At 48.8% G+C, this 27836-nt stretch overlaps 1 protein-coding gene across 1 annotated transcript in view; it reads right to left on the bottom strand.

The window, feature by feature from the left end:
* The window catches only part of RFC1 (replication factor C subunit 1), a 765282-nt gene that overhangs the window by 67730 nt on the left and 669716 nt on the right, over positions 1-27836 (bottom strand). The window contains exon 22 of the mRNA XM_085642249.1: positions 27208-27353. Within this exon, the coding sequence (XP_085498375.1) occupies positions 27208-27353 (146 nt within the window). The remainder of the gene's footprint in view (positions 1-27207; positions 27354-27836) is intronic.

The raw sequence follows: 27836 nt of genomic DNA, 5'->3' as shown, positions 1-27836 counted from the left end.
GAAACTCTTCACAAACATCCCTGAAAAGAAAAAATATACATAAAGAAATCGCAAGGAATCCTTATTCAAGCAACCATTGTTGTGAAAAATAGAAACACACCCAAGAGAGCCAGAAAGGCCCACTGCATGCATCATTTTGTTGATTCAACCAGAATACAAGTCAGTAGTCGAAGCAACAAGGCTAGAACCAGCAGTTTAATATAACGCTCTGGTGTGCATATCTGATTAGTAAAGTTTTGACCAGATTCATCATGAAGGCCATGAGAAATAAAATAAAATGCCTTTTCTATGAAAGCTTATGGTACCAGTATTTACTAGTATCAGTTAGTACTGAGAGAACACAAGGAGATGATGGGCGGAGTGCTGAAACTTTTCAGACACTCACCCCCAGTCACAGATCTGGGTAGAATCCATCATCATTCTTTAGCTCACTTGGCCACCTCAGTTCAGACACAGCTATATGCAAATCAGTCTTGGCCCTGTGCCACATGGGAACAGGCCAGCCCGAACTGCCAAGCCAGGTCTTCCCTGAACCAGAAACAAGCATCCTGGGACCGGTTGCTGGGTAACACCTTTCATCAGCCAGGCTAGCTGAAATCCAGTGGCAAAGCAAACAAGGGACCCTCGTCTGGGCATACCTTGCCGAGAGGGTTTTTGTGTGCTACATTGCACACTGCCTAAATTACGATCGCAAACGCTGAAATTCTGCGAATTTCAGCGTTTGCGATCGCAATTTGGCTTCATACATATGGCCCCGGGTCACATGCGAATCTATGAAAGACATTAATGCTAGAGAAGGAGAATGCGACTTACCAGTATTGCATCTGTTTTTGGCATGTAGAGCTGTAGATCCACACACTGTGCACAGATCGCCATCTGGTGTTGGGCCCGGATGTTTGCACTTTGTTGTTGTCCTGGAAAGTCTTTGGAAGTCACAGGGTAGGTAGCTTCTCCTTTGGACAATAGCACGCATGGGCAACAACTCCATCGTCAGATTGTTTTTTTGCCAAGAAGGGAAATGATGGAGTTTTTGTAAGAAATAGAAAGATGTCCATGTATGTTGTATCTAATTAGGATAATACTGGAACAGATAGAGGTAGCCGGGGAGGTGGGTGGGCGTGTGTGGATCTACAGCTCTACATGCTAAAAACAGATACATACTGGTAAGTAGCATTTTCCGTTCGAGGAATACGAGCTGTAGATCACACACTGTGCTTAGATTGCATAGCAGTACTCCTCCTTAGCGGCGACTACCAGTGTCTGTTGCAGTAGTTTGAAATAGTGCTTTGAGTACAGCTTGGCCCACACTAGCTTTTTGTTTTGCCTGCACAGCTACACAATAGTGTTTTGTGAATGTGTGCGGTGCAGACCATGTAGCTGCTTTGCAGATGTCATCTAAGGGAATGTTCCCTAAAAATGCTATTGAAGGTCCTATCTTTCGGGTAGAGTGGGCTTTAGGGGGAATAGATAGTGTTCGTTTTGCCTTGTGATAGCAAATTTGTATACGTTTGACAATCCACCTTGCAATGCCAGATTTTAAAATGGGATTGCCTTTATGTGGTGGTGAGAAGGATACAAAAAGTTGTTTTGTTTTAAGAAAGGGTTTTGTTGTGTCTATATAGTAAAGGAGTGCTCTCTTTACGTCTAGTGTATGAAGAGCTCTTTCTGCTACTGTTTGTGGTTGCAAGAAGAACACTGGCAACTCAACAGATTGGTTCAGATGGAAGGGAGAAATAACTTTAGGAAGGAATTTTGGATTTGTTCTGAGAACCACTTTGTTATGATGGAGTTTTAAAAATGGTTCTTGAATGGGTAGTGTCTGTAGCTCACTGACTCTTCTAAGAGATGTAATGGCCACAAGGAAAGCGACTTTCTATGTGTGGAATTGTAGTTCGTATTTATGCAGAGGTTCGAATGGAGGACCAATTAATCTGGTGAGGACGACGTTTAGATTCCACCCAGGGAGGAATTATTCTTCTGAAGCCTTCCATAAATGCCTTAATGGCAGGCACTCTGAACAGTGACAGATGCTGTCTATTTTGTGAGTAAGCTGCAATGGCAGCGAGATGTAACCTAATTGATGTGTATGCTAGATTACATCTTTGAAGATGCAGTAGATAACATATGATGTACTGAGTGGAGGCATCTAGAGGGTTGATGTTCTCATTGTTACAGTATATAACAAATCTTTTCCACTTGGCTGCATAGCAGGCTCTTGTGGTGGGGCACCTAGCCTCCTTGATAATGTTGATGCAATCAGGGGGAAGATTGAGATAACCAAACTCTAGGACTTCAGGAGTCTGATCGCTAGGTTGAGCTGTGTTGGATCTGGGTGTCTGATCTTTCCATGGTTCTGTGTTAAGAGCTGTGGGGGGAGGCGTAGTTTTTGGTGCAGGACTACTGATAGTTCTAGCAATGTTGTGTACAAGGGTTTTCTGGAGCAACTAGGATCAGTGTGAGCGACTGTGTTGTTGCAGCTTGCGCACCACTAATTGAATGAGTGGGAGAGGCGGAAAAGCATACGCAAATCTGCCTTAACAATTCATCCATATCACATTGCCTTTGGACAATGGGTGTGGATATCTGGCAGCGAAGCTTGGGCATTATGTGTTGTAATGTGTGGCGAAGAGATCTATCTCTGGATGTCCCCACATTTGGAAGAACGGTTGGAGAATATGTGGATGAAGTTCTCGCTCGTGAATCTGTTGTGTCTGTCGACTTAACAGATCTGCCATGTGATTTTGAATTCTTGGAAGATGTTGAGCTAACAGGAAAATGTTCTGAGGAATGGCCCATTTCCATATGCTCTGTGCTAATTGAGAGAGCTGGAGAGAGTGCGTCCCCCCCCCCCCCCCCCCCCTGTTTTTGAAAATAGGACATTGCTGTCATATTGTCCGTGCGGACTAAGACAGCTTTGTCTATTATGTGCTTCTGGAATTATTTTAGTGCCAGAAAGATTGCTAGCAACTCCAAGTGGTTGATGTGGAGTAGCCGTTGCAGAGGTGTCCATGTGCTCTGTATGGTGTGATGAAGTAGATGAGCTCCCCATCAGGTGAGCGATGGGTCTGCTGTTAGCACAATCTGTGGAACCGGCTCTATGAACGGTCGGCCTTTGGAAAGGTTTTGGGTGTTCCACCACTGCAGAGAGCGATGTGTGCGGCCGTACACAAACACCAGATCTGTGAGCTGACCTTGAGCTTGGTTCCACTGACGTGCTAAGAATTCCTGTAAAGGGCGCATCTGGAGTCTTGCATGAGGTACTATGAATATGCAAGAGGCCATCATCCCTATTAGTTGCATGAACACTCGAGCTGGAAGTGAGTGTTGCGGTTGAAATCTTGCTACAAGAGCTTGTACGCTTGCTATCCTGGCTGGACTGAGATATGCAAGGCTCTTTGAGGTGTCTAGTGTAGCACCTAGATATTGTTGGATGTGGGATGGTTGAAGGTGAGACTTTGGGAGGTTTATGGTAAACCCCAAGTCTTGAAGTAGCTGTATTGTGGCGTGTGTGATTTACACAGTGGATATGTGACTTGGCTTTTATGAGCCAGACGTCTAAATATGGGAAGTCGTGAATCTGTTGTCTTCTTAAGTGGGCTGCCAACACTGCCAGACATTTTGTGAAGACCCTGGGTGCTGTGGTGACTCCGAACGGGAGGAGCTTGAACTGGTAATGCCGGCTGTCTACCACAAACAGAAGGTATTTCCTGTGAGCAGGGTGAATGGGAATGTGGAAGTAGGAGTCCTTGAGATCTAATGTGGCAAGGAAGTCGCCTTGTTTGAGTAACGGGAGGACCTGCTGAAGAGTGACCATATGGAAATGGTCTGATTGTATGTAGTGGTTTAATGGTCTGAGATCCAAGATGGGTCTCAGGGTTCCGTCCTTCTTTGGAATGAGGAAATACAGGGAGTAAACCCCTGTGTTTTGGTGATGAAGGGGAATGAATATGCTACTTACCAGTATGCATCTGTTCTTGGCATGTAGGGCTGCTGACATTCATATCTGTGCATAGATCGCCGCCTAGTGTTGGGTCCGGATGTTTGCACGTTGTTGTCCTGGAAGAGTCTTCGAAGTATCCTTGGATAGGTGACTCCTCCCCTGGACTACAGTGCGCATGGGCATCCTCTCCATCCTCAGATTGTTTTTCGCCATTGTGGCAGTGATGGAGTAGATACAGAAAGTGATGACCATGCTATACAGAAATTCTGAGAGCTGCAGCTGCTACAGGCGCCGGGGAGGAGGGAGGGCGATATGAATGTCAGCAGCCCTACATGCCAAGAACAGATGCATACTGGTAAGTAGCATATTCAGTTCGAGGCATGTGGGATGCTGAATTCATATCTGTGCATAGAATACATAGCAGTGCCCTCTATTAGCGGCGGCTACCAGTGCCAGCTGCAGCGGTCTGAAAAAGTGTTTTGAGAACAGCCTGTCCTACAGCTGCCTGCTGTTTTGACTGCACGTCTACACAATAGTGTTTTGTAAATGTGTGTGTAGTGGACCATGTGGCTGCTCTGCATATATCATGCAGGGGAATATTTCCTAGAAAAGCCATGGAAGCCCCCAACTTGCGTGTTGAGTGGGCTCGTGGTGGAATAGTTAATGTGCGTTTTGCCTTTTGATAACAGATTTGAATACACTTAACTATCCATCTGGCTATCCCTGCTTTGGAGATGGCGTTACCTTTGTGGTGTGGGGCAAAGGCAACGAACAGTTGTTTTGTCTTCCTGAAGGGTTTAGTCCTGTCGATGTAGTACATGAGGGCCCTCCGTACATCTAGTGTATGTAGTGCCCTTTCTGCGACAGTTTGTGGGTTTTGGAAGAAAACGGGCAGTTCAATAGTTTGATTCATGTGGAACTGCGATATTACTTTGGGCATGAATTTGGGGTTGTTACGTAGTACGACCCTGTTGGCGTGAACCTGTATAAATGGCTCTTGAACTGTTAGTGCCTGGAGTTCACTAACTCTTCTTAAGGAAGTGATCGCTACCAGGAAGGCTACTTTCCAGGTAAGGAATTGAATCTCGCATGAGTGTAGAGGTTCAAAGGGTGGACCCATCAGGCGTGTGAGGACCAAGTTGAGGTTCCACATTGGAGCCGGTGGGTGGCTTGGTGGAATGACTCGCTTGAGTCCCTCCAAGAATGCTTTGATGGCAGGCACTCTGAATAGTGAGAGGTGCTGCCTGGTCTGCAGATAGGCTGATATTGCGGTCAAATGGACGCGTATAGAGGTGTACGCCAGATTGCATCGGTATAGGTGTAAGAGGTAACAGATGATGTTTTGGATGGATGCGTCCAGCGGGTTAATGTCATTATTACCGCAATAAATGACGAACCTTTTCCATTTGGCTGCATAGCAAGCCCTTGTAGTGGGTCTCCTGGCCTCCTTGATGATGTCCATACAGTCAGGTGGCAGGTTGAGATAGCCAAACTCTATGACTTCAGGAGCCAGATCGCCAGGTTCAGCTGTTGCGGATCTGGGTGCTGAATCTCTCCATGGTTCTGCGTCAAATGCGCGGGTTTGATCCGCAGCCTTTGATGCGGCACCACGGAAAGTTCGAGGAAGGTGGTGTACCACGGTTGGCGTGCCCACGTGGGAGCAACTAGGACGAGTGTCAGGGAGTGTTGTCTGAGTTTGCGGGCCACCAGCGGTATTAACGGCGCTGGGGGAAAAGCGTACGCAAATCTGCCGGACCAGTTCATCCATATCGCATTGCCCTGCGACTGCGGATGTGGGAACCTGGCGGCGAAGCTTTGGCATTTTGCGTTTTCGCTTGTGGCGAATAGGTCTATCTCCGGATGACCCCACTGCTGGAAGTACGGTTGGAGTACTGATGGGTGTAACTCCCACTCGTGCATCTGGTGGCTGTGTCTGCTGAGCAGATCCGCCATCTGGTTGTCCTTGCCAGGGAGGTGTTCCGCCATGAGGAACATGTTCCTCTGAATGGCCCACTTCCACATGCTCTGAGCCAGATGAGACAACTGTGGAGAGTGTGTTCCTCCCTGCTTCTGTATGTAGTACATTGCGGTCATGTTGTCCGTCCGGATCAACACGACCCTGTTGCATAGATGTACTTTGAATGCCTTCATGGCCAGGAAGATTGCCATCAGTTCCAGAAGGTTGATGTGCATCTTCTTTTGTTGTGTCGTCCATAGTCCCTGCACTGTGTAGTGGAGTACATGAGCTCCCCATCCCTGGAGAGACGCGTCCGCTGTCAGTACTATCTGTGGGACAGGCTCTTGGAATGGTCGGCCCTTGCAAAGGTTTTGTGGATTCCACCAATGCAGAGAGTTGTATGCCCGACCGCTCACCAACACTAGGTCTTTCAACTGTCCTTGAGCCTGATTCCACTGACGTGCTAGGCACTCCTGAAGCGGGCGCATATGTAATCTCGCGTGCGGGACTATGAAGATGCAGGAGGGCATCATGCCTATCAACTGCATAAACACTCGCGCTGGAAGTGAGTGATTGGGTTTGAACTTGGAGATCAGCAGTTGTATGCTGTTGATCCTCACTAAATTTGGCTGAGCTGTGGCCGCCAGAGTGTCTATAGTCGCACCTAGGTACTGTTGTACGTGTGCGGGCTGGAGATGGGACTTTGGGTAATTTAGTGAGAATCCCAGACTGTGGAGAAGGTGAATGGTGCGGGACATGTGTCTGGCACATTGCTGGGCTGACTTCGCTTGAACGAGCCAGTCGTCTAGGTAGGGGTAGACGTGTATATGCTGCCTCCGTAGGTGTGCTGCCACCGTAGCTAGGCACTTCGTGAAAACCCTGGGCGCTGTTGTCACGCCGAAGGGAAGGACTTTGAATTGATAGTGCTGCCCCTGAACAGTGAACCTGAGGTATTTTTTGTGTGAGGGGTGGATGGGTATGTGGAAATACGCATCTTTGAGGTCCAGTGTGGCTAGGAAGTCTCCCTGCTTGAGAAGCGGAAGGACTTGCTGTAGAGTGAGCATGTGAAAGTGCTCTGAAAGAATGTACTGGTTCAGGGGTCTCAGGTCTAATATAGGTCTGAGTGACCCGTCCTTTTTTGGAATTAGGAAGTAGAGGGAGTACACCCCCGTACCCTGCTCGTGGATGGGTACGACCTCTATAGCGCCTTTTAGAAGCATACTTTGCACCTCTTTCTGTAAGAGCGTTAAGTGCTCTGAGGACATAGGACGGTTTCTTGGTGGTATGTGGAGGTTAACTCCAGACAGTAACCGTATTTTACAAGATCTTTGACCCACCTGTCCGTGGTGATGGAGTTCCACGTGGACAGGAACCTTTGTAGCCTTCCCCCGACAGGTGTTATGTGGTCGGGAGGAAGGGAGAGGGCGTCACTGCTTGTTCTTGGGGGAGGACCTGGTGTTGCCGTAGCCGCGTCCTCTGCCCTTTGTACTGGAGCCACGATATCCACCCCGGGTGTTTTTATCGTAGGTGGTCTGTGTATTGCCTTTGTTATATGTTTGTTGTGACCCCTGTCCTCTACCTGCTCCCTTGTTTCCGGGGCGACGAAAGGAGCCGCTCCGAAAGGACTGAGTTTGGAGAGCGCCCATGGACTTTGCAGTGTCCGTGTCCTTTTTTATCTTCTCAAGGGTGGTGTCAACCTCTGGCCCGAATAGATAGTCGGGGTTGACAGGCTGGTTGAGTATATTGTTTTGTACCTCAGGCTTGAATCCTGAGATTCGTAACCAGGCATGTCGTCGCAGCATGACGCTTGTGTTTATGGCCCTGGCAGCCGTGTCTGCAGCATCTAGTGCACACTTGATGGAAGCGTTCGTGAGTAGCTGTCCTTCTCTGATGAGCATTTCTGCGCCTTCCTTGAACTGGTCAGGGAGATGTTGGAATATTTGCTCGAGTGTGTCATAGTGCGCTCTATCGTAGCGAGCAAGGAGCGCTTGAGTGTTGGCTATGCGCCATATGTTGGCTGCTTGGGCGGCAACTCTCTTGCCAGAGGTCTCTAACACCTTGGACTCTTTGTCCGGGGGAGGAGCGTCACCTGTCGTTTGCGAGTGTGCCCTCTTGCGAGCATTCGCTACGACAATGGAGTCTAGTGGTAATTGTCCTCTGATGTAAGTAGGGTCCCCAGGTGCTGATCGGTATTTCTTATCAATCCTGGGGTTTATCACTCGTGCCCTGGTGGGTTCCTTGAAAATGTCCTTGGCTGGTTTGAGGACTCCTTTCAACATGGGCAGAGTCTTTACATGCCGTTCTGAGGATGCGAAAGTGTCCATAAGAAAGTCATCTTCGACGGTGTCAGAGTGAAGCTGCACCCCATGGTTATTGGCAGCACGTTCAATAAGAGCGTTGAAGGCTGCAGTATCCTCTGTGGGAGATGTTTTTGCCCCATAGAGTTGTGGGTCCTGTGCATCGAGAGGTGCACCTGGGTCTACAGGGTCGCCCCAAGTGTGATCAGGGTCCTGCTGGTCATCAGGGTCTGTGTCTCCATGGTAGGGGACTTGGTCATCCATGTAATCCTCCAACGCATCCGTGTCGGAACGTGTGGGGGAGAATAGTTGTGGATCCTGGTAGGATGAGTGGAAAGGTTCATAAAGGAGAGGTTCTGATTCTACAGGCAGCTTCCTTTTTAGTGGGATCCTGAAAGGGTCCAACGGCGGTTCCGAAGTTATCCTTCGCTCGTGGAGAATCATCCTGCCAGTGTTGGCGTCGATGACACGTGACGGAGACGTCTCAGCAGGTGTAATCGTAGTCTGGGTGACCCGTGTCCTGAGTTGGAACATTTTCGGGATTGTTGACGGAGGCAAGCCAAAGGTAATGTTGGCTGGCACCGAAGAGGCTGCCGGAGCTTCGATCGGACCGGAACCCGACGGGTCCTGGAGGGCAGCCTTGGTTTTGCTGCTTTGTGTCGCACCAGGTCGTCCTTGGAGCGCCTTTGAGGCTTTGGCACCGACCAGGTTCGTAGAGGCGGCCGTGGACTTTTTCGGCCCCGGTGGTTCATCGAGTCGAGGTGCGGAGATGACCGTCGACGTCTTCGATGCGTGAGGCTTTGGTGTCGTCGAGGGAGCGATGCGAGACGCAGCAGGCGGCGCAGCCCTCGGTGTCAGTGGCGTCGGTGCCGGGAGCCGAGTAGGTTTGTCGGCGCCGAAGGCCTTTTTCCGTTTATCGACTCCGACGTCGCCCGCTTCAAGTTCGGCACCGAAGTCTCTCTTGGTGCGGTCGGTGTCGACGCGTCGCGCTGGCGTCGAAGGCGTGGAAGGCCTCGATCCGACCAGCGCCACTTTCGGTTTCGTTGGAACCGGAGCAGCTTTCGGTTTCGGTTTTATGGAAGGGAAACCAGCTGGTTTAAGCGGTAATGGCTGCCGCTGGATGTCCGAGGCCGGGCCCGAGGGCGGGGCCGAAGAACTGCGGGATGGGTCTCGGGTAAGGCCCGAAGGCGATCCCTCGACCGGAGCCATAGGCCGTGGAACTGGGCCTTCTTCGGTCTGAACAGGTAGGCCTTGTTCATCATTGGAGCTACTCTCTTCGGCCCCTAAGGCCTCCTCGTCGTCTCCTACCTCGGTGTCGTCTTCACCTCTGTGGAAGAGTGATTCGTCGACTTCGTCCGATCCGGATCCGTGTTCGGAAACGGGACTGGAGGGTAAGACTTCCAATTCTTCTACGTCTTCGGCCTCGTTGAAGATGTCTGCTGGGGCCGGTGCCGCGTGCTGCGCCTCGAGTCTCGCCGCTCGTCGATTCCGTAGAGTCTTTTTTGAACGGAACCGGGCACAGGCCATGCATGTCGATTCGTCGTGGTCCGGCGAAAGGCATTTGTTGCACACCGGATGGACGTCGATGTGTGGGTACTTCGCATTGCATACCGGACACCTCTTGAATGGCGTCCTCGATTCCATCGTCGAAGTAGTCGATGAACAGGTAAATGCGAAAAAAGTCGGTGCTGAAAGTTAGTAAACTAACAAGGTTGTATCGAAAACCGATCGATAAACAGTACCGACGCGAACTAAAGGCCTTTTGGCCTCGACAACATTTTTTCCTAACTTGAGCTAAGATAGCACATCCGAACCCAATGGCGGAAAAAAACAATCTGAGGATGGAGAGGATGCCCATGCGCACTGTAGTCCAGGGGAGGAGTCACCTATCCAAGGATACTTCGAAGACTCTTCCAGGACAACAACGTGCAAACATCCGGACCCAACACTAGGCGGCGATCTATGCACAGATATGAATTCAGCAGCCCACATGCCTCGAACCAGGTTCTATGGCATGGTTTTGTAGGAGGGAAAGTACCTCCTGTTTTAGAAGCATTAAGTGTTCTGCGGACACTGGACGCTGTCTGGGTGGAATGTGCGGGGGAGTGGAAGTGAGCTCCAGGCAATAACCGGATTGGATGATTTGTCTCACCCACCTGTCAGTGGTAATGTTGTTCCAGACAGGGAGGAACTGTAGCAATCTTCCCCCGACCGGAGTAGAGTGGTCCGGGGGGAGTGGAGGGAAGTCATTGTTTAGGGGTGGAGGCGGTACGAGTGTTGGTGGTTTTGCCTCTACCCTTATTGTTATTGCCCCTGTAGCTTCCTCTGTAATAGCCTCTTGTAGATGAGGTCTGTGTTGGACTCTTGTACGAAGTGGAGGGGTTTTCGGTGAAAAAAACCTCTAGAGGCGCCTCTGTAAGAGGAGCGACGAAAAGAACTTCTGGGAGCTTGCAATTGCAAGGCTCCCATTGATTTGCCAGTGTCGGTGTCCTTTTACATCTTTTCAAAAGATGAATCTACGTTGGGTCCAAAAAGGTGTGCTTGATCAAATGGTTGATTTAATATAGTGGTTTGGACCTCCAGCTTGAAGCAGGAAATGCATAGCCATGCATGTCTGCGTAAAAGGACGCTGGTGTTAATAGCCCGGGATGCTGTGTGTGCAGCATCGAGAGCACAACGAATGGAGGTATTTGCTATGACCTTGCTTTCCTGGATGAGATCATTAGCTCGTGTCTTGTATTGATCTGGAAGGTGTTGCAGTAGGGTCTCTAGCTCGTTGTAGTGTGCCCTATCATATCTTGCGAGCAAAACCTGTGTGTTGGCAATCTTCCACATGTGAGCTGCTTGGGACACTGTTCTTTTACCCAACGCGTTTTGATTTTTTATCAGGAGGTGGGGCATCTCCTGTAGTTTGGAATTGGCCCTTTTCCTGGCGTTGGAGACCACTAAAGAATCTAAGGGTATTTGCCCTTTAATATAAACAGGGTCAGATGGGGCAGCTTTGTACTTCTTTTCTACCCTGGGGTTAATGACTCTGGCCGTTACAGGATCTTTAAACACCTCGGAGCACGTTTGATTACCCCTTTTAACATGGGGAGAATGGCACTGGGCCTTTGGGATGTTCAAAAGTGTCCATGAAGAAATCTTCCTCTATAGAGTCTGTATGTAGGTTTACCCCATGGTATTCTGCTGCCCTGTGTATACGTTGAGTGAACCCTATAGTGTCCTCAGGCTGGGATGGCCTAGATGGGTAGATGTCGTCCTGAGGTATGTCTGGGACATCTGGTGTGTCTGGGACATCTGGTGTGTCGTAATCTTCCCATGGATCTTTTGGGGCACCAGGGGGACTGGGTTCCCCTAAAGGGTGATCATCCCCCATGTCGTCAGAGGTGTCATCATTATCTAGAGGTGGAGAAGATGGTGAGGGAGGTGAGTATGTGATAGGAGAGTGGTGTGGAGGAGGAGAGGGAATCCTTAAGGGAGAAGTAGCAATGTCTCTCTTTTTCAAGGGAAGTGGAGCTGGTACAGGCGTGTCCTTTTTTCGTTTTTTTGAAGGGCTAAGTATGAGTTGACCTGTTTTAGGGTCTCTTTGAAGTGTTTTTTGCGTCAGATCTGGTCAAAAAAGCTCCTCACTATCTTTGGAAGGAAGGATCACTATCACTAGGATCACTATGGAAGGAAGGATCACTATCTTTGAAAGGAATGCGTTGGGGCAATCTGCGGTGTCCGGCCGGAGCCAGAGGTTGCAGATGAACAAATTCGGTGTTCACGGGAGACACAGTCTTTGTGCTTGAAGGCAGGCAGTTCCTCCGAGGTTTTCGAGGTTGCTAGCTGCAGGACACACTGGGATTTTGCAGGAGCGGGTTCGAGGGGGAGACAGGCCGGTAGGGCTGGGGCCAAGTCAGTGGGAGTCCTTCTCTTGTTAGCTGCTGCACGGCTGTTCGGTCCTTCTTGTTGCAGGTTCTTGTCTGAGGAAGCAAGGATCAGGGGTGCCCCTAAATACTAGATTTAGGGGCGTTAGAGGTAGGTAGAAGGCAGGGACCAACGGGTCCCCTCCCTGGGGTGGGTACACCCCCTATCATGCCACCCTCCAGTCGGAGGGGGGCATGAGCCTGTCTCTCGTTGGCTGAGTCCCCCCATCTCCAATATGGCGTGGACTGAGAGTTGTGCTTCACATCGCCTCCCAAACCTGAGGGGTGGAGTTGGCAGAGGTGGGAACACCTCTCTTCCTCCCTTGTTTTTCCCGCCGGTTCTCTGCCCAAAGTGGGGGTCAGAACCAGTGGGGACCAGTTGCTGAGAGCAGCAAGTGGCCTGGGGAAGCTCACAGAGGGGACAAGCCTTTAAAGCTTCCCTTCGTGAACCCTGTCCATCCTGGGTGAGGAGGCTTGGCATCTCATCCCAGAATGTGCATTGTTTCATACCCCAGAGAGCAGCAGGCTCTCGACCCAGGGGTCCAGAAACATGTCTGGTGGTGGCAGCTGAAACCAGCCACTCAGCCTGGACACTAGTGGTGGGTTAGTTTTTAGGGGGCATCTCTAAGATGCCCACTGTCACCGGTGTCCACATCATGGATACACCAGTTTGTCTGACCAGTGGTCAAGGAAAACAGCTTAGCAAACAGTTGCAAGACTTGCTTGCAATCAGTCTGCTGTTGGGCAGAGAGGGTGTCTGAAAAGACAACTCCATCCACTGACCCATCTTTTGGGCTGTATGAGAGGAGGTCAGGGAGAGGTTCACTCTCTGTCTCCTGATCCTCATCAGTCACCATCAGCATGGTGATGTCAGCCCTGTCATGGTAGAGCTTGTGGTGGTTCACATGGATAACCCTTTTGGGTGTCCTGCTTGTGCCCAGGTCAACCAAGTAGGTGGCCTCACTCTTTTTTTCTAGGATAGGGTAAGGGCCACTCCATCTGTCCTGGAGAGCCCTTGGTGCCACTGGCTCCAAAACCCATACCTTTTGCCCAGGTTGAAATTCAACCAGTGTAGCTTTTTGGTCATACCAGTGCTTCTGAAGCTCCTGGCTGGCCTCAAGATTTTTGGGTGCCTTTTCCATGTACTCAGCCATTCTGGACCTTAGACAAAGTACATAGGCCATAATATCTTGTTTGGGTTCTTGGAGAGGCTTCTCCCAACCCTCTTTTACAAGACAGAGTGGTCCCCTCACAGGATAGCCAAACAGAAGTTCAAAAGGGGGAAAACCCTACTCCCCTCTGTGGCACTTCTCTGTAAGCGAAAGGCAGGCAGGGTAAGAGGACATCCCATCTCCTTTTGAGTTTTCCAGGGAGCCCCATAATCATGCCTTTCAACGTCTTGTTGAATGTCTCAACAAGGGCATTGGTTTGTGGGTGATAGGGTGTAGTAAACTTGTACTGCACTCCACACTCTTTCCACATGTGATTTAGGTAAGCAGAAATGAAGTTGGAACCTCTATCTGAAACCACCTCCTTAGGAAACCCTACTCTGGTTAAGACACCAATGAGGGCCTGGGCTACAGCAGGAGCTGTAGTAGTCCTAAGGGGAATTGCCTCTGGGTACCTAGTGGCATGATCAATTACCACTAGAATGAATTTGTTCCCTGATGCTGTGGGAGGTTCAATTGGACCCACTATGTCCACACCTACCTTTTCAAAGGGAACCCCCACCACAGATAGTGGTATCAGGGGGGCCTGTGAGGGGCCTCCTGTCTAGCCACTGGCCTGACAGGTTACACAGGTGTGGACAAACTCCTCTACTTTTTGGTGCATCTCAGGCCAGTAAAAGTAGCTAAATAGCCTTTCCCAAGTCTTGGTTTGGCCCAGATGCCCAGCTAGGGGAATGTCATGAGCTAAAGTTAGGAGAAACTCCCTGTACTTCTGAGGCACTAGCACTCTCCTAGTGGCTCCAGGCTTGGGGTCTCTGGCCTCAGTGTACAGTAGTCCCTCCTCCCAATAAGCTCTGTGGGTACCACTGACATCTCCCTTTCCTGTGCAGCAGCTTGCTGCCTCAGGCTTTCAAGTGTTGGACAGTCCTGCTGTCCAAGGCACAGCTCTTCCCTAGAGGGTCCCTCTGGGCCTAAGAGTATAACCTGGTAAGGGTCAAGCTCCATGGGCTCAGTTCCCTCTGGGATGTCCAAGTCCTCTACCTGAGGAGAGGGGCCCTGATCCTTTTGCTGTACAGAAGCTGGTTCCCCAGTCTTCTTACCTTTTCTGTTGGAAGGTTGGGACATACTTTCAGGCTCCAACACTTCTTTTTTTCCCTGTCTCTTGCTCTGTGCTCTTGTTTTTAAAACACCAATTCAAGGATATCCAGCATTGCTGCAGGGATTTTTAGTTCAACCTCGGCCCATGCTGAGGTTTCCAGGTCATTGCCAATCAGACATGCAGCTGGTAGCTTTGGAGAGATCACTACCTGTTTTAGGCCTGAAACCCTCCCTACCCAGTCTAATGTCACCATAGTCATTGCATGGTTAGTGGTAACACTGTCAGCATTGGTGACTGGGTAAGTTCTCCCAATCAAGTATTGCTCAGGGGAAACAAGTGTGTCTCCCACCATAGTGGCACTGGCACCTGTATCCCTCAGAGCTTCTATCCTAGTTCCATTAATCCAAGGTATTGTAAGTACTTTTTTATGTTGGGCTGCCACACAGCTACAGTGGCAAACTCAACTTCCCCTTCTAAAACTAGAACTGCTTCAGTGTGCAACCCGATTTGCTCTTTGCACACTGTTGATCCCATCTGGAGACTTGCTACCCCAAGAGTAGCTTTGGTAGGACTAGGGCCCTTCTTGTTTGGGCAAGCACCATCTCAAGTGAAGTGTCCCAACTTTCTACAGTTGTTACACCAGGCCTTTAAAGGATCAAGGTTCTTTCCCCGGTACCTATTATTGGACTCGGAAGAGTTTTGGGACCCACCCCCTGTGCAACTTTTTGGGGCCCTTTTGAAGACTCAGGCTTTTTATCTTGGGGATTCTCACCGCCTTTCCCCTGGGGAGGTTTTGTAACCCCATTCTTTGGTCACCCCCAGTGGTTGTTTTTGTCACCCTTGTCTTGACCCACTGGTCTGCCTTCTTTCCCAATTCTTAGGGAGAAATGAGATCTAGGTCTACCAAATGCGGAAGTAACTTTTCATTAGTGCAATTACTCAAAATATGTTCTTTCATAAAGAGATTGTAAAGTCCATTGAAATCATGCACATTGTGTCCAGTTAACCAACCATCTAGTGTTTTAATTGAGTAGTCAACAAAGTCAATCCAGGATTGGTTGTGGGTCTTGTGAGCCCCCCTGAATCTAATTCTGTATTCCTCGATTGTGAGTCCAAATCCCTCAATCAGAGTTCTCTTCATGAGGTCATAAGACCCAGCATCTGTCCCTGTCAGGAGTCTGTCTCTGCAGTTACCAGTGAACAGTTCCTAAAGGAGTGCCCCCCAGTGTGACTTCTTCACTTTTCTTATTTCACAAGCCCTCTCAAAGGCTGTGAACCATTTTATGATATCATCACTCTTCATATTTAGGGACAATCCCTTTGGGGATTTTAGTATTATCAGTTTGCTCTTTAGCCTTATTAAGAAAAGTGCTACTACCATTGATGGGTGCTAGGCCCATCTCTGCTCTCTCTCTCTTTCTAGAGCCAGCAACCTGGTCTCTAGAGCCAGTCTTTTGGTCAGCCTTACTAAAAGGCTGTCCTCCTCATTGAGGCTGTCCTCAATGTCGTCAGTGGTACCTGACCCACCTGTGTGAGATCTAGGTATTGAGAGTTTGATTCTTGGAGTCAAGGGTACTTGGATCCTTCTCCCTAGAAAGTGGATGGGGTTTATCTACCAGGTCATCCCCTTCTCCTCCTGTACCATCTGAATGGTCTTCACCATTTTCAGATGGCTGGTCCTTCGCATACCCAGCCAACAGCTCCTGGAACTTTTGTTTGGTGGGATGGGGACCCATTTCTATGTTTTTAAATTTACATAGGGACCTTAACTCCTTGAAAGACAAGTGAAGGTAAGGGTAAAGTCGAGCTCCTCAACCAAGTCCTCTGTGTCATTGTGGTTATTTTAACTAACAGCTGGTTTCTTGTTTTGAGACATTGTTAAAAAAAAAATTCTAACCCCTCTGACCTCAGCTATAGTGACTTTTAGTTTTTCAAAACTTCTAAAGGGACTTAGCCAAGGCCCTAACAAGACTTGTAATAATTTTGCAAAAATGTCAATTTGAAAAAAATCAGAATTCTAAAGACAATTTAGGAGTTCTGTTGTGTGATCAGGTGGTAACCAAGTAGTCCAACAAATGCAAAGTTGTATATCCCACCGCTGAGCAGTGAGGTGTAGTGTCCAGTGGAACCCCAAAGGTAGGCAGAGGTAAAGTTAGATAGAACCTTACTCTCTATTTGTGATAGTGTGGTTGAGCAGTAAGGCAGTATCAGAAGACAGTGTTAAGCATTAGTTGTACACACTGAGTCAGCAAATGAATTCACACACTTAAAGACTGAACTTCAGGCCAATTGGTTTTGTATAAAAATATTATTTTATTTATTTTATTTTATAGAACCAAGCAAGCCTGGCACATGTAAGCAATACATACTTTACAGTAGTAAAGCACTTGAAATACAGTTTGAACGATACTTGTATATGCACTTTGGTTTGATTTACAGTATGGATGCAGGGAAATGCAATACTTAGTAAATGCAGTACATAGAATTGAATAGGCTTTTTAGTAAAATAGCAGGTAAGTAACTTTTGAGATTACTAGGCTTACACAGAGTAGTATACCTAGATACTACTCTGGGACATTTCCTGAAAACAGTTTGAGAGTTGAGGTTCTGGTGGTAGACTCAGGGGTCCCTCAGGGTCGAGGATGCACTCTAGTTACACCCTCAGCGGCACCAGGGCGGTTGGGTGTAGAGTGCTGAGGCCCAATATTATCCAATGGGGGGATAGTGGGCCTACAGTTGGTGGCTGCTGACAAGCAGGCCACTTGGGTGTGGGAGCAAAGCTCCTGGACTTTAGCTCAGGGCAAATGGGGAAACAAAGTAGCACCAAAGGTGCACCCTCAGCGGCACAAGGTCGGGCGGGTGCAGTTTCGCCGTCGACACCCTGTTGTTTTCAATGGAGAACCTTCGGCTTGTAAAGACACTGCAGGCTTGGGGACGAAGGTCTTCTGGGTGCGACCACCCCTTCAAGAGATAAGTTGGGAAGTTAGAGGTTAGTTAGGCACCGTCGGTTTGGGCACACAAGGCCGTGGGGCGTCTGGTGTAGGGGTGCGGACCTTCTTACCAGCTCCTGGTCGCGATTAGGGGGACCTTCTGGATTTAGGCTGCAGACGTCGGCTGGAGGCTTAAGGCAGGTCAGGTCAGGGATCGCCGGGTCTGGATAGTTGGAGTGACCTCCTTGTAGTGTTTGCCCACTTGAGCTCAGGCCGTGGACGCCGGGTGCAGAGTGGGGCGGATCTGCGGTGTCCGGCCGGAGCCAGTGGTTGCAGATGAACAAATCCTCTGTTCACGGGAGACAAAGTCTTTGTGCTTGAAGGCAAGCAGGTCCTCCGGGGTGTTCGAGGTTTCTGGCTGCAGGACACACCGGGATTTCGCAGGAGCAGGTTCGAGGGAGAGACAGGCCGGCAGGGCTAGGGCCAAGTCAGTGGGCGTCTTCCTCTTGTTAGCTGCTGCAGAGGTGTTCAGTCCTTCTTGTTGCAGGTTTTTGTCTGAGGAAGCAGGGTTCAGGGGGGCCGCTACATACTAGATTTAGGGGCGTTACAGGTAGGTAAAAGGCACGGACCAATGGGTCTCCTCCCTGGGGTGGTTACACCCTCTATTATGCCACCCTCCAGTGGGAGGAGGGCATTAGCCTGTCCCCGGTTGGCTGAGTCCCCCCATCTTCAAGATGGCATGGACAGAGTTTTGCTTCACCTCGCCTCCCCCACCTGAACGGTGGAGTTGGCACACCTCTCTTCCTCACTTGTTTTTCCCGCCGGTTCTCCCACCCAAAGTGGGGGTCAGAACCAGTGGGGACCAGTTGCTAAGAACAGCAAGTGGCCTGGGGAAGCTCACAAAGGCAGCAAGCCTTTGAAGCTTCCCCTTCGTGACCCCTGCCCATCCTGGGGGGGGGAAGGCTTGGCACCTCGTCCCAGGATGTGCATTGTTTCAGGCCCCAGAGACCCAGGGGTCTAGAAACATGTTTGGTGGTGGCAGCTGAAAGCAGCCACTCAGCCTGGACACTAGTGGTGGGTTAGTTTTCAGGCGGCATCTCTGAGATGCCCTGTGTGTGCATTTTTCATTAACTGCCACACTGGCATCAGTGTGGGTTTAATGTGCTGAGAAGTTAGATACCAAGCTTCTCAGTTTTCAGTGTAGCCCTTATGGTGCTGTGGAGTTCGTAATCAAAAACTCCCAGCACCATATACTCTTAATGGCAGCACTGCACTTACAATGTCTAAGAATGGACTTAGACACTGTAGGGGTACAGGGCTCATGCACCTGTACCTTCACCACTGGTATAGTGCACCCAGCTAGAGGGGTGACTGATCTACGCCAGGACAGTGGGTTGTAGGCATGGCACACAGGGATGTGTACCGTGTCAACTCTTCACTTTGTTCTGCACCAAGACACGCAGTGTGTGAGTGTCAGGGTACAGGACCTCTAAAGGTGGCACAGTAAGTGCTGCAGCCCTTAGAGGCCTTCTCTGGTCATTGTGCCCTGGGCACCTGTGGTACCATTCACCAGGGGCTGACCTGTGGCCAGAGATGCCAATTGGGTTTAGGCTTCAATGCAGTTTTAGGGAACAAACATAGGCCCTGGATACCGGATTAGCAGGAGCCCAGGGCACACTCAAAGTACATCAGCAATTCAGCCAAAAGTGGGTGCAACCATGCAGAAAGAGGGCACCTTTTCACAGCTAACCACTGGAACTGCAACACCGTTCCGTAGAAAATAATGGAAGTAGGAACTTACTATGAAAGTACAAGTTGCTACAAAAGTGCAGTTTGTGAGTACCGTAAAGTAGTACATTTACTCAAAAGTGTATGTTACTACAAAAGTGCAGTTTGTGAATAGCACTTTGTAGTACTACAAAACAGTGTGTGAATCAGACCTTTGGGGTTTAAAAAAATATTTAGACAAGCTTATGTGGTTGACTAGGTAGCATAAGATGGCTCACCCTTGATAACCAGTCATGTAAGTAAATCTACATTACCCTAGAACTGAGATTGGTAACCAGCTAATTCGAATTTGCAGATATTTGTAGTGTTTTTAAATGAATTGGGACATGAAAATAAGCATCCTGCAAATCCACTGAAGTCATGTACCTGTCACTTTAGAGATCCTTTTGCAGCGTGACCTTCCTGAATGACTGTTACTACTGGAACCTGTTGAGTTGCCTTAAATACAAAAGTGCCACCGCTCTCCTAGATTTTTTCAGGTAATAAAAAGTCTGAAGTAAAATCCAATGCTTCACAGGGACCCTGCGATGGGCTCTAATGCTCTCTTCGCAATCCAAGAATCTCTGCTTGCAGCAACAGTAGAAGTTAAGTTGTAGTCTTCTGCACTGGGATGGGAGGTGGCCTTTGTACACATTTGAGTGCATGTTTAAAACTGACTCAATCTAGTACTCATTTGTCTGAGGCAATTACTGCACTTTGTGATAAAATTCTCCCTCCAACTAAACTTGATGAAGCAGGGTGAAAGGTGGAAGTAGCAGAAGCCTGCAGCATGTTAGTTCTTTGCAAAAACTCCTGTTGATTCAATTGCCCATCAGCTCTCTTAGGGGTTGTTTACCTTAAGAGAAAAATTCTAAACAGTTTGGACATAGAAAATAGTACTGTTGAAGATAAGGCACATAGGGTGGTGGTTGAGGTTGAAATGGTTGAGGCTGGAAACCTTCCCTATAAGACAACATCCCCCTAACTCTTGCTTCACGAAAGGAAACTGCACTCCTGTACAGTAGTATTCCAAGTCAGCAGGCCTTATACGGGTCACACTTTATGAACTGCAAAGCCTCATCCACAAGACGTCCACAAAGATGTTTCTCAAACAGCAAATCAAAGATGTGGTGTTGTACCATCAGTAAAAATTGATACTGCACATAACTACGCTTGGTGAACCCCCACTAGACTATTGTTTCCATCTTAATTTTTTATGAATGACATCTGCTGCTGCTGTGTTAGTGTCGGGTTCCAAGGTCCTCAATGGAGTGCTGCTGTTGGGGTTGGTGTGGTCTTCCAGGTGCAAGTTCAGGTCTACGAGTAGGATGTAAGTGCTAACATGAAGGTGGGGGGTGCAGGTGAATGATGGGAATTCGTGATTTCACTTCCTGCGCAGATAGATGATGAAAATCTTGTATTAAGTTACTAGGTTTCTCCTGCTGGAAAGTCATTTTTTTTTTTTTTTTTATTTTATTTTTTTTTAAAGTTTTTATTGAACAATAATTCGATTACAAGCACGGGCCTACAACCACCAGGGCCGGCCGCTAAGTACAGAATGAAATATACAGTTATCAAAGCTGCAGTCGGTTCCCGGGGGTCGGCCCCGTAGTGAGTCCGGATAGTTCTAGAGGCACAGGAGACTTTAATCAAACAAACACAAAAAACTAAAAGAAAAACAAAAGGCGAGGCATAAAGACAAACGGCGCAGGTCAGGCTTCCTCCGGGGAACTCCAGGTCAGACCATGAAGCAGCACACGAAAGGAAGGAGTACCGGGAGGCTGGGGACGGGGGGGGGGGGCCAAGGGAACTGAACGTCCATATGTAGTCATTCCAAAAGGTGCCCGGAACCGTCAAGGGTCAGGGGGACATGGCGATATCGGTGTCCACCAGGGGGGGCGTACAGATACCCCCCGCGATAAGCATTCCATTGCCCCCAGATTCTGCCCCATGCCCCCGGCTTACCACGGGCAACATACACAGTCTTCTCCCTGAACATACACCAGTCCATATTCTCCTTCCATACTGACACGGTGGGCGGCCGCTGGGCACCCCAAAGCTGCGCTATATCTCTCTTGGCAATCATGTTCCCCAGGGCCGCCCACCGAGTCTGAGCCGCGCTATAATCATTGGGCTCCCACACATTCAGGACACAGCGACGCACCTCCGGCAGCAGCACAACCCCAGTGACCTGTCCCATAACCGTATGTACCCGGCGCCAGTAGTCCGCCACCTCGCGGCACTCCCACAGGATATGGAGAAAGGTGGCACTGAGCCCACAACCCCGCTTACAGAGCCCATCGTCGGAATATCCCATCGAGACCAAGCGAGGACCCGTCACATACACCCGGTGAAGAATCTTAAGCTGTACCAACCGGAGACGGGCTGGAATGGCGACCTCTTTGGGGGACGACAGTGCAGACTGCCAGTCCTCGTCGTCCAATTCCACCCCATCCCCCGTCCAAGCCTCCCGAAGGCGCACCAAGAGGTCAGCCCGATGATTAATCAGTTTCTTATAAATTAAAGAAATAGTGCTGTCCGGGACATGTCCGTCAAGTATGCGGTCCTCGAGGGGCGAGGAAACCGGGATCGTGGTCCCCTCTCCAAAGACCGAGAGCAGGGCGTGTCGAACCTGGGCATAGCGGAAGAACTCCCTGTCCGTAAGCTCATATTCGGCCTGAAGAGCCGCGAAAGTCTTAACCGCGCCCTTATGCCACAGGTCTCCCACTTTGCTGATACCAATCTTGTCCCACTGGTCAAACCCCTTCGTAGTCCAGAGGCTCCCCAGGCGATCGGAGGCAAACAAAGGAGTAGCACATGTCAGTCGCTCACCCCAGCCCGTGGCCGCAGTGGCGGCCCTCCAGGTCCGCACAGCAATCTTAGTAGGACCCGTAAGGGTCCGGCCAGCCGAGCGGGAGTACAGCGCCCTGTTATAGTCCCCGCCGGGAAGCAGGAACTTGTCCATCTCATACGCCGGGTTCAGGCCAGGCGCATACGTGGCATGGTTAATGGCCGAAAGCTGCGCGGCCCAATAATACCTGCGAATGTCGGGAAGCGCGATGCCCCCGTCATACCAGGGGAGAGTAAGCTTAGCAAGAGCAATACGCGCCCGCCCGTCCCACACCAGCCTCCTCTGCAGGCTCTCTACCTCCCGAAAGTAGGCCACTGGGATGACGTCGAAGGAATTCTGGAGTGCATAGAGGAACCTGGGAAGGGACATCATTTTGAACAGCGCGGCCCGACCCAGCGGGGACAGGGGCAGCCTGCACCACCGGGCCGTATCCTCTCGCAATCGCCGAAGCGGACGCAGGAGATTCAGCTCATAGCGAGCCACCGGGTCCAGCGAAACGTATATCCCCAGGTACTTAAAGCCACTCAGTGATACCTGGATCGGAAGCCGAGGCGGTAGGAGTGGAGGACCACCGGAGATCGGATAGACGCAGGATTTAGACCAATTGATCGTGAGACCCGAATTATTCCCAAAGGAAGTCAGAACGTCAAAGAGGACGTTGAGCGACTGCCGCGGTGAGGTGAGATATAGGAGAATATCGTCCGCATACAGCGAAACCCGATCTTCAAAGCCCGGGGCCCACCGGATCCCTCGAAGCGAGGGCTCCCAGCGGAGCCAAGCCGCGAGTGGCTCCAGGGCGAGAGCGAAGAGCAAAGGGGACAACGGGCATCCCTGCCGCGTGCCCCTGCCGAGGGCAAAGGGCCGAGAGACCCGCCCGTTCACCACCACCTGAGCCATGGGTCCCGTGTACAGAAGCTTCACCCAGCCAATAAATCCTTCCCCAAAGCCAAATTTAGCCAAGACAGCCCAGAGGAATGGCCACTCGATGGTGTCAAAAGCCATCGTGGCATCCAAAGAAACCAGCACGGCCGGTTCGGAGAGGAGCTCCGCCCTGGCAAGGGCGCCATAAAGACGCCGCAAGTTAAGAGCGGTGTTACGATGCGGGATGAATCCGCATTGGTCCGGATGAATCAGATCGCACACGACGCTCAACAGACGATTGGCAAGGACTTTCGCCAGGATCTTAGGCTCCGCATTTAGCAGTGAAATAGGCCGGTAAGAAGTACAGCGATCTCGCGGCTTGTCCTCCTTGGGGATAACGACTATCGTGGCCAAACGCTGATCGGCCGGGAGGGAACCCGCCGCCAGAGACTCACGGAACATGCGACTGAGGAAGGGCGCAAGCTTGTCAGGGCGCAATTTATATAGCTCAATGGGCAGACCGTTGGGACCCATAGCCTTGCCCGAGCGAAGGGAGCGGATCGCGGTCGCTATTTCATCCACCGACAAGGGGGCGTCCAGCCGCTCACGGTCCTCAACGGACAGGCAGGGCAAGGCGATATCCCTCAGTAGAAGGCGAGAGTCGTCCTCATCCCTGTCAGTCACTGGGGAGTACACAGCCCGGAGGTGGTCGGCAAAACATTCCACAATCTCGTCAGGCTCCGTCACACACACACCATCCGCAGCACGCAACTCCGGGACAACACGATTCACTCTCTCCTTCCTGTCCAGCCACGCGATCAACTTTCCCGCCTTGTCCCCGGCATCGTACAGTCGACCCTGCTGCTCCCTATACATAGTTTTGGCCGCGTCAGTGACCAGGGACCTATATTCAAACTGTTTCAGGCTGAGGGCATGGAGCCCGTCCGGAGTAACATTCGCCTCCAAGGCCGACTCCAGCCCCAAGATGTCAGTCCCCAGCCTCACCACTGCCTCACTCTTGACCCTCTTAGCCACCACTATCTGGGAAAGGGCGTGTCCGCGGATCACGGTTTTAAAGGCTTCCCACAGGGACATTGCAGAAGACACCGACCCCTCGTTATCCAGGAAGTATTGGTCCATAGCCTTAACCAGGCTGTCACGAGTCGTAGGGTCTCGCAGGTACCATGGGTTAATGGGAGCGATCCGCCCTGCAGACCGCGGCCCGGTGTCAAAAACAAGCCACAGCGGAGAATGGTCGGAGATACCCCGCGCCAGGTGCCTGACCTCTCGAATCCGACCAGTCTGCGCCGCGGGCATAAGGAAGTAGTCTAACCTAGAGAGACTCCCATGCGCCCCCGAGTGAAAGGTGAATTGACATTGGGTCGGATGCATTAATCTCCAACTATCCACCAGGCCGAAGGTCTCCAGCATCCCACCCAGCCATGCCTGGGCAGCGGGGAGGGTCCTTGGTGGGTGACGATCCAGTTCACCCGAAACCACAGAGTGGAAAGTCATTATTAACCGAAAAAACGATGAGATACATGCTGGATCATGTTTATAAAATTAAAGCCTACTTTGGTTTGTAGTGCTCCCTTGAGAAAGAATTTCAAAGACATTTATTATAGTTATTTATTTCACCATTGGTGGTGAAGCGGTACAGATACAGCATGTATGAAAAGGTTTTGATGCTGGTGTGGAAGAGATGCCAATGTATATCCAGATAATATCCTGCCACAGAGTACTAACATAAGAATGAAGGTTGTCTTTCTAGGCTTTAGAGATGTGGTCTCATTTGATCAATTATGATGGTACACAGAGGTTCTCAATTCGCCATACTCCTGACATGTATAATATTTTATCATAAGGAATTTGGCCAAATTCAGAAACAAAAGTACATTAAATTCATGAGAAGTCAAAGGAGCGTAACTCTGCTGATAAGAGCTCTTAACATACATGCTGGAGACTTTATAAGGTTATACAAGAGATATTAAAGCTACTTTTGATGTGAGGCATGCTTGTTAAGGCTGTGCAACTACACTGAAGGTTTAGATATAAAATGTTGTGAATGCAGCTGCTGCAAATAAGCTAATTTGGGATGATTTTCCGTGAGTAGAAGATAACATTCTAGATCTATCCAAATTCAGCTGAGGGCCATAGCTCAACATGTAAAGAGCAAACTCTAGCACTGAGCAGAAGGATTAAGGACAGAAAGCTGCACTCACACATACAGCTGCCATAGCTTTAGATAAACTAATCATGTTATTTGATTCCTCACAGCAGCACTGTGCTGTCTGTAATAACTAGTCTTTTGCTTGTATGAGGTGAGTTGAAAGCACATGGTATCCTAAATGTATGTTCTTCCTACCTAAAAGTCAGTGTCACTTGCTGATCTAACAGAAATGGCTAAAGAGAGACAGATTTGTTTGTTGCGCCGTTTTAAGTCTCTTTTCTTTCAGAAAATGAGGAGGGAATTGTTTCGATGAAAATTTCTTAGAATCCTGGACATAATTTAAAAAAATACACAAGATTGCTATCTTGGTCTTATTCAATTTTTTTTACAAGCTTCTCGATAAGGCTAGTTTAATAATGCAAGTGAAGTGCTATGATTGCACAGTGACAGATGATTATATGAGGTTCAATGTTTTAAGAACACAGAGTAAATCACAGCTTAGAATAGTCAAGAAGAAGCTTAACAATTTGTCTTCAGGAAGAAAGGACAAGACAGGCAGTTATGACCATATTTTCCAGAGCAGAATTCATGCAGGAAGTTCATGAGCCAAGAGCTTGTGAGGTATGGCTTTGCCAAGCACCGCTTGGATGGTATAGGAACAGTGACTCTACTTTCTCAATTCCTCCCAAGTTGGGAGGACACTAGTTGGAGCAGGGCCCTCTAAACCAAGAAGGACCAGACCTGAAGGAAGCCTAGGGCTGGATGGCTTGCTAGTAGGCTTGGCCAAGCCACGAGAGCGCCGATTGCCTGATGTTCTATATGTCAGGAATTCTTCCTGAAGAGGTGCAGAGAATGAAGACTTGTCGCAGATTCTGGAGTAGGATGTGTGAGGGCAACATACTGTATTTTCCACGCTATGGCTACAGAACCACGTTGGCGACCACAGGACATTACATGCGATTCAATTTCACAGCCAATGTGGTAGAACCTGCTCTAAGCACTATCAAAACAACCACACAATTTACTGACCCTGGAAGAATGGTAAGCTGAGCTAGCTTTACTAGGATTCAATCTTCAGATCTCATCACAGTGCGGTAAGAGTTAGGGTGGAGGCAGCCGTTCCAGGTTGGAGAAGTTTGGTCCTAGCAGCAGAAAGAGAGGTCCAGAAAGAGGACATAGAACCCTTCAGGAGGTCTTCTACAGGGTCCTCAAAAATTCCCTCTAAAGTCTTAAGGTTACTATGAGACTTTCCAACACAAAATGTGCCAGAACCAAGAGAATATCTTACAGGAAGGAACATATTATAGACTGCATGCCTGTTCTCCTTGAATTGTGTTGAGCCACAAAATTAACTTGTGAAACAATGCCATAAATGCTGTGAGAATATCGAAGAAGGTTTATAAGGAGGTAGAGAAGAAAGGGTAAATATCTATCCTTCACTAAAAAAAAAACACCTGTTAAGGGCTATAAAAACTCCACTGAAGAGTTCAAAGGAACCCACAAAAATAGCTATTGAAACGAACATTGATTTATTAAAGAAGACCATGTCCATGCTTCATACTTAGGTAGCTGAAAGGTACTCATGAAAAATGACAAAAAATTGCACCACATTCTAGAACTCTAGGGGTACCTTAAAGAGGTTTAGAAGACTCAAGGTGTGTTTACCCTAACTGGTTATGCTGACCATGTGTGGGTTGACTACAGAGAGGTGTCTCCAAGTGTTGTGCATAGTTCAAAGCCAAGCAACTCCATGATTAATGAGGAAGGGAAGCGGAAATTGGCTACAAAATAAGACAAAGTCATACACAGACAAGTGTTTTTGGAAAACCAGCAAACATGTTTAGTATGCAGAGAAAACATACTAAGGAGTGATACCCACGTTCTAAAGGTCATGACAGAACACTCCCTGAATTTCTTTTCTAAATCATCAACCAGAATTTGAAGACTCAATTTTCTGTTTCATTGTTAGCTGGGAATAAGGGAGACAGAAACCTACTGTACATTCATGTTTGGGAGAACTCCAATGGCCTAAGCTCCTTCTTGCTCAGTTCAATATTCAAAATTGGCAAGTAGAAAAAAAGTATACATTTGATGTCGCTTTGTAAAATGACAAAGTGGAAAATACATGAATAGACTATTAGAAGAGTCAAAAATAAACATCTCATATTTCAACTGCAGTACAATAGGCTGCTTAAATATTGCAGCTATTGGTGACAATTTGTAAGAACCTCAACATTTGCTTTTTATTTTCCTACCTCAGACACATGTGCCGTGATAGCTCTTGAACAATCCGGTCATGTTTGCCTGTGGATGAGTATTTGCCAAGCCAGCTTGGAAAGGTGGGAAATTGAGTCATGTAACCTCTCATCAATTCGCCTGGGAGAACACTTGCATAGATAGCCTAAAGTATGACAAACAAAAGCCATTTTATTAGACTCAATTTTTGCACGTGAAATGGACTTATCTGGATTACAAACAAAAACAAACTATTTTTAGTTCAAGTTTGGCTATTGTGCTTGTAAGCCTGATTTTCTCACACAAACACTTTAAAATCGGGCCCAATTATGTAAAAGAATCCCACCGATCACACTATGTAGCAAAGTAATGACGAGTTATTAAATGGTATTGGCACAATACTGTTCTGCTTGATTTCAGTAATAATAAAAAGATTGTGTAAAATCGGACCCATTGTGTCCATAATTACAAACAATAGGTGTAATAATTCAAAAAACAAAATGGAAAAAAACATCTTGACATGCGATGACAGGGAAGATTGATTTCCCATGTTTCTTGTAACAAGGCATCTGGTGCTAATACCCCACTGCCAATCATTGGGATAGGGCTGGGAAAAGTCGGGCAGTGGATGTGTAAAATCTAACTTTGT

This window comes from Triturus cristatus, chromosome 2_2 (genome assembly GCF_964204655.1).
Source record: "Triturus cristatus chromosome 2_2, aTriCri1.1, whole genome shotgun sequence".
Lineage (NCBI taxonomy): Eukaryota > Metazoa > Chordata > Amphibia > Caudata > Salamandridae > Triturus > Triturus cristatus.
This window is presented reverse-complemented; position numbering and strand designations above follow the sequence as displayed.